The 10,710-nt window shown below is 44.3% G+C and overlaps 1 protein-coding gene across 1 annotated transcript; it reads left to right on the forward strand.

The window, feature by feature from the left end:
* Positions 1–2,202: 2,202 nt before the first annotated feature.
* Positions 2,203–6,732, forward strand: Tmem215 (transmembrane protein 215). Its single transcript, XM_070005575.1, has 2 exons — positions 2,203–2,295; positions 2,584–6,732. The coding sequence occupies exon 2, from the start codon at positions 2,647–2,649 to the stop codon at positions 3,364–3,366; it is 720 nt and encodes a 239-aa protein (XP_069861676.1). The 5' UTR covers positions 2,203–2,295; positions 2,584–2,646; the 3' UTR covers positions 3,367–6,732.
* The last annotated feature ends 3,978 nt before the right edge of the window (positions 6,733–10,710 follow it).

Consider the following 10,710-nt stretch of genomic DNA (forward strand, 5'->3'; position numbering starts at 1 on the left):
ATGAATCTGTGTCACAAATGGACTTCATTTCCCAGGCTTCTTTGTGGTCCACAGCACAACCTTCCAGCCCATTATAAGCAAATGCATAGCTACTTAGGAAAACTACTATATTTCTGACAGAAATGGCCAAATACCTGGCCTCTCACTTTTACTCTCTGCCTTTTCTCTCTTCTTCCTTCTCCTCCCCCTCTCCTCCTCCTCTCCTCCCCCTCTCCTCCCCCTCCTCCTCCTTCTCCTCCTCCTCCTTGTTTTTCTTCTGTTTTAAACCCAAAGGTGGAGCAGCTGTCTAGTGAGCATGGGGAGAAGACACATAGGATAGATAATAGGAGTGAAAAAATGAGGAGAATCCTGGTTCCTGATCCTTCTCAGCACATCACTCCATCTCCCTTCCCTATGCTCCAAACCACTTTATCTTTCAGATCCACTTTCTGCTCACAGGTCTACTAGCTGACCTCCTTCATACTCACCTCATGTCTTAACCACACTCTTCAAGAGTCTTTATGCTTCAGCCATATCTGCTCGTCTGCTGTCGCTATTTGTCAAAAACTGAATACTTTTGTACTGATCTCTGCTTCAAGTATTTCCACTGTTCTTCACTGCCTAGTGGACAAAGAGGACTTAGTCCTACGGTCAGGCTTTTATGGTTTGGCATTGTTTCATATAACAAAGAACACCAGTGATGATGACACATTTTTCATCTTCACAATGCTCCTTCATATAAATTGGTATTAATATTCTCATTTTACAGATAGGAAGGGCTGCTGACTCTCCGAAGGGTTGAGCTGCCTGCCTGGGAACACACCGCTGGCTGATGCAGAGAAGATCTGTGTGTCAAAATTCTTTCCACCATCTGCACACTGACGGCTTGTGCCTCAGGAGGCTGAGAAAACCAACCCGGAAAGAAAAGTCCATGAGATTCTTAACTTCAAATAAGCAGGAGAGGAAAAAAAAAAAAAAAAGCCAGAAGTGGAGATGTGGCTGGGGTGGCTACAGCGTCCACCTTGAGTAGAAAACATAAAGAAAAAGCAAATGGGAAAAAAAAGCAATTGCCTGAGGCCCTGAGTTCAAGCACACACACACACACACACACACACACACACACACACACACACACACACACACACAATTGCTTTCTCCAAGGCAGCGCCTGGGCGTGGAATACCATCCCCACCGCCCTCCTCCACCCTCAATGGTTGGCTCTGCTGAAGAATCTCAGCCAAATTCTATCTTGCTCCTGGGGCCAGAGCGGGCAGTGCGGCCCTTCCAGCCAAGCCCCCACTTCTCACCAGCGGGGATACTCAGCAGGGGAGCGTGGAGGAGGGGCCCTTCCATGCTCCAGCCGGCCTACATGGAGCCGGGCCCACATGGTTTGGAAGTTCAAAGCCATCCTCTGCAGGTCCAGAGCTGGAAGACCTGGTGTCTCACCCCAGCCCCGGGAACCTATTCTTCACCCCAAACTAACTCAGCGCAGCGCTGGCCAGGACCACTCCTCCGTGAGGCCACTACAGCGCCCGCCGGGTGCAGCCTGTAAGCTGTGGGTCCTTTGAGGGACCCCGGAGAAGCTAGGTGGAGGGAAGGGCGATTCCAGAACGCAGACACACACCCCGACTCTCCGCCTCCCACGCCGCCGCTGTAGATCACTCCGATGTGTAGCTGGAGACGCCTACTGCTCCCTAGCACATCTCCCTCCAGCTGTTCCGCGGGCAGTCCAACAGCTGCCCGCTTGAAGAAACCGGTGCACGGTTCCCAACTCTCGCCAGCCACTGGCCGCCACGCGCCCTACACCCGCCCCAGCGCACACCCTAGCGCTCACCCGACCTGGGCAGAGGAACAACGAACCCCGGCGGTCCTGGGGAACCCCAACAAGACTGGAGGAGCCCCTTGGCCTCTCGGGGGGAGGGGTCCTACCCCCTGCGCCCCCCGCGAGCCTGCCTGTGCCAGTGATATAAGGAGCTCTCGTGCGTGCTTTCTCCCCTGCCGGGGCTAAAGCGCTTTCCCCCACCCCCTCCCCAGCCCGGACAAGCTAGCCAAGTCCTAGCCGCGCGCTCCCCGCTCCCCAGAGCGCTGCGTCCTCCTCTGGCTGCGCCCAGGAGCTGCCGCCAGAGCGGAGACCCACTGGGAACCACGCTCCCCTACGTCCTCCTTCCTGGATGTGGTATCCGTGGAGGGAGGGGAAAGCAGGCTTGTCTCCAGGGACCGAGAGAACCGAGGGGGCAGCTGCTGAGAAGCGCGGCGGCGTCTGGAGAGACTCAGACTCTCCCGTCCCTCCTCGCAGGAGGCGGCAGGAAGCGGCAGGTAACTCTGTGGCCCCCGACATGCGTTTTAGCGCATGGTGTGAGCGCGTGTTGCTATGGCGGGGGGGGATGCAATGGGAAGGAAGGGTGGCAGAGGGGAAGAGGACACGAGAGGGAGAGGGAGATCGCCAGAGAGACAGGGAGCCACAGAGACTACAAGAGAGACCGAGATTGCCAGACAGATACTGGGGGACGTTCCCAAAGAGCCAGAGACTGAAAGTTGGTGAGTGGGAACTTGGAGTGAATGTGCTCTCTCTTTTTTGACCCTCTGTGGTTTCGCCTCTGACAGAAGCTAAGGCAAACTCTGCTCCCCCCGTCCAGCCAACAGCCCCCAACCTGGATGGAGTGAAAGATGCGGCCTGATGACATTAATCCGAGGACTGGGCTGGTGGTGGCCCTGGTCAGCGTCTTCCTGGTCTTTGGTTTCATGTTCACGGTCTCTGGGATGAAGGGAGAGACGCTGGGCAACATCCCCCTCCTGGCCATCGGGCCAGCCATCTGCCTGCCAGGCATCGCGGCCATTGCCTTGGCCAGGAAAACCGAGGGCTGCACCAAGTGGCCCGAAAACGAGCTGCTGTGGGTCCGCAAATTGCCCTGCTTCCGGAAACCCAAGGACAAGGAGGTCGTGGAACTGCTAAGGACCCCTTCGGACCTGGAGTCCGGCAAGGGCAGCTCGGATGAGCTGGCTAAGAAGGCCGGCCTCAGAGGGAAGCCGCTGCCCCTGGGGCAGGGTGAGGTGCCCATGGCCAGCTCCATCACCTCCCCCAGCCCCACCCCCACGCCCACGGAGGAGAGGGAATGCCACAGCCTGGTCCCCAGCTGCCGTCCCGAGGAGACATCCAGATACCTGGACGGCTACTGTCCCTCGGGCAGTTCCCTCGCCTACAGTGCCTTGGATGTCAAAGGCTCTGCCTGGGACAGATCGGACTGTCCTGAGCCAGAGGATAGCATCTTCTTTGTGCCCCAGGACAGTGTGATCGTTTGCTCCTACAAGCAGAACAGCCCGTACGACAGATACTGTTGCTACATCAATCAGAGCCAAGGCAGGTGGGATCACGAGACTATAGTCTGATCTTGGCATCCCAGGGTCTGGTGGCTGTATTGGTAGCAACAGGACGCTCAGCTCCCAATGGGAGGAAGTTGCTCGGCTCCAACAATCTACCCTGTCAGGTGTTGACCTGGTATGTGGTGAGCATGCACACCTCTGGTGCCTGATAGTCGTGTACATAGGCATGAGGGGGACACATTTTAGGGGAGGTTGGATGAGGAGTAAGGACACTGGAAGAAGTCCCAATTGCTTCTGGATAATGGGAACAAAGTCCAATGTTTGGTTGAGAGCAAGATAAACTGAGAGTGGGCTGTAGATGCCAGGCCTTACAGGAGGCCTGGGCTAGCCACAGGGAGCCTGAGGTGCTTTGTATCTGAAGAAACCAAAAGAAACAAATCTAGGGCTTTGTGTTATGAAATTATGTTTGCCTGTTGAAAAGCTTTCCACACGTATTTGGTGAAAAGAGAAAAAAATAGAGTCAGGATAATGATTCAATCATTAAACCTTGGTTAGATAGAATGGTTTTTGGAGGAAGAGGAGTTAAAAACAGCTGAATTGTATGATCTAGTTTAGTGGCGGTGTTCTCAGAGAAGATGAGTATGATCAGTTACATGAAAAGTTTATTTTAAATTGATGTGCTACTTCTTAAACTCTTTGTTTAAATTGATTTCCTGAATATGTATCTTAAAAAACTAAACATTATTATTCATGTATAATTTCACCAGGTGCATAGTGACTTTATGTAATATTTTCAGAGAATAGAATTTGTTTTCATCAAGACAAAATGAATTTTAAATATATATATATATATATTAAAGTGTCTTTAGTATTTCCGGGACATATATACTGGTAAAACCTTTCTAAAACCTGAAAACTACAAAGTTAATGCATTAGTCCTGAACAATATGCAAAAATCTGTGTAATGGCTAAGTTTCTGGAGGTATCATTATGGACAAATTTGTACCACATTGCCAGGGACTGTAAATGCAAGCAAAGCCAGAGTTAATCTGTTAGAATTAATTGAAGTCAAGCTTCTTATTAAATTCACTAGGTCAATGAACTTTACATGATAAAAAGTCTCTCTTTTTTTTGCAACTGAGGTTAAAAAAATCAAAATGGTATCCTAAAACGCAGTGGTGTATTCTAAAATATAATTCCTATTTCTCCTTCTCAAGACAAAATAACAATCCACAAGAATACTATCAAGTCCCTGTTGCAGAATTATATTGAATTTTATATAGGAATGAGGATATATTCCATGGGGGGTGGTTTCAGGATTATCTTGTATCCCTCAAAGAATGATGAATTGTTAGGTTATTGGAGTGTTTTAGTCACTTTATCCCAAAAGGTGACTTGAGGACAAATTTTTAGGCTTATCTCTTCCATTACTTTAAGTCCAACTTTGTAGCAATTGTTCTTTCTTATGAATCATGCTCTTTAAAAAAATCACAATTTTCAGATTAAGTTTAAGGTCACAAGGAAGAAATCTGTATTAGTAGAGCATAGCTGTCAAAAAATGGAATATGTGATCTTGGACAGATTTTACATTGTCACACTTCAGTTTGCCACTCTGTGAGGTTGAGGGAGGGACTGCTTTATACTAAATTGTTTCTATCATTCACTCCCAGCTTGAACATTGTATGATATTACATCAAACACTCTCTGTATGTTGCCAGGAAGTGAGTTATAGCAAAGTGCATGCCAAAATTATGCAATCTGTGATCAAAATTATGCAACATGAATTACATACATTTCTACTATTCAAAAGAATTTTGTGGATGTGTGAAAGCAGATGTATTTTATTACCAAGTATTATTTGTACAACTCAATATATTTCTGGGAATGAAACTGAAGATGTAAAACATTTTTTGAGGAGAAACTTTGCACTAAATATAATTGACTGTGGATTTAAGATGGGGAAAGAACTTTCTAAAATCACGATGCCTTTTAATAATGTCAACGTATTTTTAAGTTGATAAATAATAATTATATAGAGGAGAAAATTATTGGCTAATACAAAGGAACAAAAGCTTTCTCTAATGTGTTTACCAGTGGAACACCTTTAGAAGTAAGAAATAGCCAGACAGGTGCTCCAGACTCAGCAAATCTTACCTAGGTCTCGAGGATGTCTGTCATGTCAGGGATGGCTTGGGGTTTGGGAAAGTTGCTTTCTGATTTCTTAGAACCAGCTCAAACTCCTTTATATGACACACACACACACACACACACACACACACACACACACACACACACACACACACACACACACACATCATCTGGTTTCCAAATCAAGAGTCAATTACTGACTTAGAGACACTAGGTAATTTATCACATTTCCAAGATCTATTTCAGAAGAAATCAATTTCAGGTTTCTTCTTCCATCTACTCAGATGCTGAAGGTATCTAAGTATGCATTTGAGGGAATATTTTCCTGTGCTAAAAGAATGGTCTGCAATGGTCAAGCTGGGGCGGGGGAGGGGATATAACTTCGTTTACCAAAAAGAATGAAAATGTGTGATTGTGTCATATGTAAATTTTCTTAACATCTTCAGTTAGGCCACTCCATCCTATAATCAGCAGGTGCCTCAGTGCTCTAAACCAACCTTTGCAAATATCATCCAGGGTAAAACTGATGTTCTTTGAAACGAGATAGAAAAAAAAGAGAAGAAAAACACTCCCAGCCCTTTAGAACAGACAAGAGTAGTTTGTTCCAATCAACAATTTTAGACAAGATGATTGGTAGCCTTTAAGAATTTCCTGACAAATAGAAATTTAAATACCCATTAGCTTCATTTACTTTGCTATTAATCCAAATATCCATTTCTACTTGATTATAAGTAAGCATTTTATTTCCAAAATTTCTCTATTCAGTTTCTCTTGTTCTCTATCCTTAACTACTAGGCACATGAGTTCCTTTCCTAAACTGTTTCTGTCATTCTTAGAGGTAAATTCAGCCAAGATACCCAAGCTGGGCCATATTAGACAATTATTTCAAAAATCATTTTCTATTACAAACATCCTCACAAAACAAAAAAACAGACATACGCTAACACTCTCTTCCAAACCCTACAAACCAGCTCCTCGGAAAAGGTTTTCAATACTATGGATCTTAATATCCATTAAGTTGGCAAGTGGAAGAAGGAAAGATTCATTCTTTTAAATGTTTATCTCTTTTGCCAGATCCAATCTACTAATTTGTTAATGTTACCCCTTTGGTTCCACAGCATCATTTATTTAATGAATTCACTATTAATATTATTACTGTTATTTTTTCAAATTAAAGGAATTATTTTCAAGAATCTACAACCCTGGTCTCCTAACAGAAGCTTTATATTTCTCTTCAGGAATCTCATCTTTCAGATCTCCTGCACTGCACTTGTGACATACATATTATAATAGAGTGATTTTCTTTTTCATTTCTCCTTTGAATCTATCCAAAGCATGTTTCTGTGTATTCCTAATTAAAAATAATTATGTCATATGCTTTTTAGTGATACTCGATAATTTATCAAATATTCCTTACCTCATACCAACTTGTAATAGATTGTGTGTGTGTGTCTGTGTGTATACACACACATGTGCACCAGCCTGTGTGCACCAGTACTGGGGCTTGAACTTATGGCCTCACACTTTTACTTGGCTTTTTCCCTCAATGCTAGCACTCTGCCACTTGAGCTATACTGCCACTTCTGACTTTTTTCTGGTTAATTGGAAATGAAGTCTCACAGACTTTTCCCCCTCCGATTGGCTTTAAACTGTGAGCCTCAAATCTCAGCCTCCTGAGTAGCTAGGAAGACAGGCTTGACCTACAAATACCCAACAGGCATGTTTTTTTTAATATGTTCCCTTGCTATTTTTGTAACGCTGCTACATGATGTGCCATCAGCCTATAAGGATGAAAATGTGCAATTAATAAGCAGTCTCCCTATAGAGGAAGAAGCCAGAGCCTCCATCTTATTATTTGCTCTTCTGGATGCCCAGCCCAGGGTAGATGGCCACCAGGCTGTCTCAGGATACTACTCCTCAAAACCAGATTATGGAAGCATCAGTCTTCACAAGCAAAATGATAGATTTACAGAACAACTTGTAATATTCTGAAAGCATTTTTTCAAGTATCTCTCTCCTCCTACATTTTAGATTTCTTTCAGGTGCACCTGGATTGCTACCTATTAATGACCTTTAAATGGTCTGAAGGTAATAGTCTCCCAAAGTTTTCAATTAAAAAGAAAAAAACCTAAACTGAAGAAGGAAATGTAAGCCAAGGAGATCATAATCCGTTTACAAAAAAAAAAAGTCAGCATTTTGGAGGTTTCAGTCCCTGTTTTGGCAGAGCACCCCATCCTGAGACAGAGCAAGCTGCCTCACCCCCGGGGGTCCCAACATCTCCTTCAAGGTCACATCCTTGGGAACCAGAAGACTTCCACCCAGCTACTGTTTAGGTTTCCACCACCTCCAGTAATACCAAGCTGGGGACCAAGCCCTTTAACCACATGGGCTTTGGAGAGACTCCAGATCCAAACCATAGCAAAGGCTTTTTGTCTCTCACAATGTACCATAGGCTTCCCACTCTATGGACATTCAACAGGAAGGAGTTCCTATAGGCTGAGTCTCCCTTACCCAAAATTTAGTAGGACTAAGAATTAGTTTAGATTGGAGAATTGATTAGATTTGGGAACATCCACATAGACTTGACCGAGTAATCATGCCTCATTCGGAAATTCTTTTTTTTTTTTGGGGGGGGAGGAGGGGTCCAGTCGTGGGGCCTGAACTCTGGGCCTGGGCGCTGTCCCTCAGCTCTTCAGCTCAAGGCTAGCACTCTACCACTTGAGCCACAGCGCCACTTCCGGCTTTTTTCTTTTTGCTTATGTGGTGCTGAGGAATCGAACCCAGGGCCTCAGGCATGCAAGGCAAGCACTCTACCACTGAGCCACCTTTCCAGCCCCTCATTCAGAAATTTTAAATCTGGTATTCTGTAAGATAAAAAACATTGTGACTGTCACAGCAGTGGAGATTCCAGATTTCTGAAGTAGGGGTAATCAGCCTGCACATGATGCTGGCCCCATGCTCACACTAGACAGACACTGGCGCCATCCCCATGGTCTTTGGTGAGCTATTCCAGGAACCCACCCTGGTTAGGAATCCTCCTCCTGACCCCAGATTAGAGCCCATAGACATGGTATCCTTGGCAACAGTGCAAGAATTTGAATGCTTTATCCCTAGTAAAGTACAAAATTCCAAAATGGACCAGTTATTAAACACAATATAAAAGCTATTAAAAAAAACAACTATTTTCCCATCTTTGATAGATCCATCTCTAGAAAGTGAAACATAAAAGATGCTTTTGCTCCCCAGCAATGAATCCTCAAAGAAACAACTGCCCCATAAACAAGTGGGCGATTTAATAAACAAGTGGACTAAAGACTTAAAGAGAAACTTCTCTGAAGAGGAAATAAGAATGTCCAATAGACACATGAAGAAATGCTCAACCTCTCTAGCCATAAAAGAAATGCAAATCAAAACAACATTGAGATACCACCTCACCCAGTTAGAATGGCTATAATCAAGAACTCTAATAACAACAGATGCTGGAGGGGATGTGGACAGAAGGGAACCCTACTGCATTGTTGGTGGGAGTGTAAACTTGTTCAACCACTTTGGAAAGCAATATGGAGATTCCTCCACATAGAGCTTCCCTATGACCCAGCAATCCCACTTTTGGGGATTTACCCAAAGGATCACAAACAAGGCTATACTAAAGCTACCAGCACAACTACGTTTATTGCAACATTATTTACCATAGCTAAGATATGGAACCAACCCAGATGCCCCTCAGTAGATGAATGGATCAAGAAAATGTCACACACACACACACACACACACACACACACACACACACACACACACACACACACAATGGAAATCTATGCCTCCATCAGAAAGAATGACATAGCCCCATTTGTTAGGAAATGGAAAGACTTGGAAAAAATTATATTAAGTGAAGTAAGCCAGACCCAAAGAAACATAGGCCCCATGGTTTCCCTTATTTGCAATAACTAGTATATGTCTGGGACAAGCAGAAAAGATCAAAAGCTATGTACATATGACCATATAAGATGATGTTAAGCGAAATGAACCCCAAGATAGGGACACAAGTGGTTTTTTTCTTTCCTTCTATTGTTTCTAATGTATTTATAATGTACTGTGTGATTTTTTTGTGTGTGTTTTTGGTATGTTCCTCCCCCATGTTATAACCCCTGTTTTCACTGTATTTGATGTTGGTGCCCTGCATCTTGTATATACACTTCTCTAATTTGGGGAGGGGAAGGAAAAAAACAAAATACTTAAATAGGGATACAGGTTAGCCTATTGTAACAATGAGATATATAAGACACTATGTTGAAAAACAAACTTTACAGTTTAGGCGGGGGGTGGGGGGGAGGAGGAAGAGAGGGGAAAAACAAAGGAGGAGGTAACAAGCCTTGATAGGAAATGAACTCATTACCTTGCTCATGTAACTGTAACCCCTCTGTGCAGTATTTTTACAATAAAAAAACGTATTTTTTTTAAAAAGATACTTTTGCAATTCATCTTTTAAAAAATTTCCATGGTAATGAGCTATTGTATATGAGACAACTCTTCAGGATGAAACAAAATCATATTTTTTTAAACTGGGCTTTTGAACCTCATTTGTCTATCATTCAACATGAAGAATATGGACAATTACCTTTTGCATAAGTGATTAGAGCACCAGGACCCGCTCAGAAAGGCCCACTGGGCCTCCCCTCTCGTCCTCATTCTATTCCTCAGCGTGCCCTGATCACTCTGAGCCTTTGCCAGAGCCATTTTCCCTGTAAGGGCAGAGACCGTGCTGTATTCATCTTTCCCTCACCTTCCACAATGCATCAGTGAAAATTTCAGACCATTTCATCCCCCTCAAAGCCTATTCCCTTTCTATATTGCATACATTCAATATATTCATCGTCAACAACAATACAGGTTAACACAGGCTTCTGTGGGTTGAGACCCTAACTTATGCTTACTCTAAGGTTTCAGGGAAATCATATCTTACATAACCAGGAGAAGAAAGAGATAAATGCTTCCAGAACATTCCCTAACCCCATGACTGACCTTAACTCCCACTGCCTGCTCCTTTCTCTGAGTCAGTGGCTGCACCAACTACATGACAAGAACGGATGGTTCTAGGAGCATGTGACAACCAATCTTCTGAATTTCCTCTTCAGAAAGAGGTAAAGCAATGTGCCCGGGTGAATCTTGCAAGTAGGTCAAAGGAATAGAATTCCCTAGCGTTGACTATTGTCTTTCTATTGAGTGTCACTCCAATAGTTCTTCATGGGGCCTTTGAGACAT

The sequence above is a fragment of the Dipodomys merriami genome, unplaced genomic scaffold (assembly GCF_024711535.1).
Source record: "Dipodomys merriami isolate MVZ:Mamm:240054 unplaced genomic scaffold, mDipMer1.0.p SCAF_11, whole genome shotgun sequence".
Classification (NCBI taxonomy): Eukaryota; Metazoa; Chordata; class Mammalia; order Rodentia; family Heteromyidae; genus Dipodomys; species Dipodomys merriami.

What these genes read in the sequence shown, in the direction of transcription:
- Tmem215 (XM_070005575.1), top strand. Translation starts at nt 2,647, where the DNA reads ATGCGGCCTGATGACATTAATCCGAGGACTGGGCTGGTGGTGGCCCTG.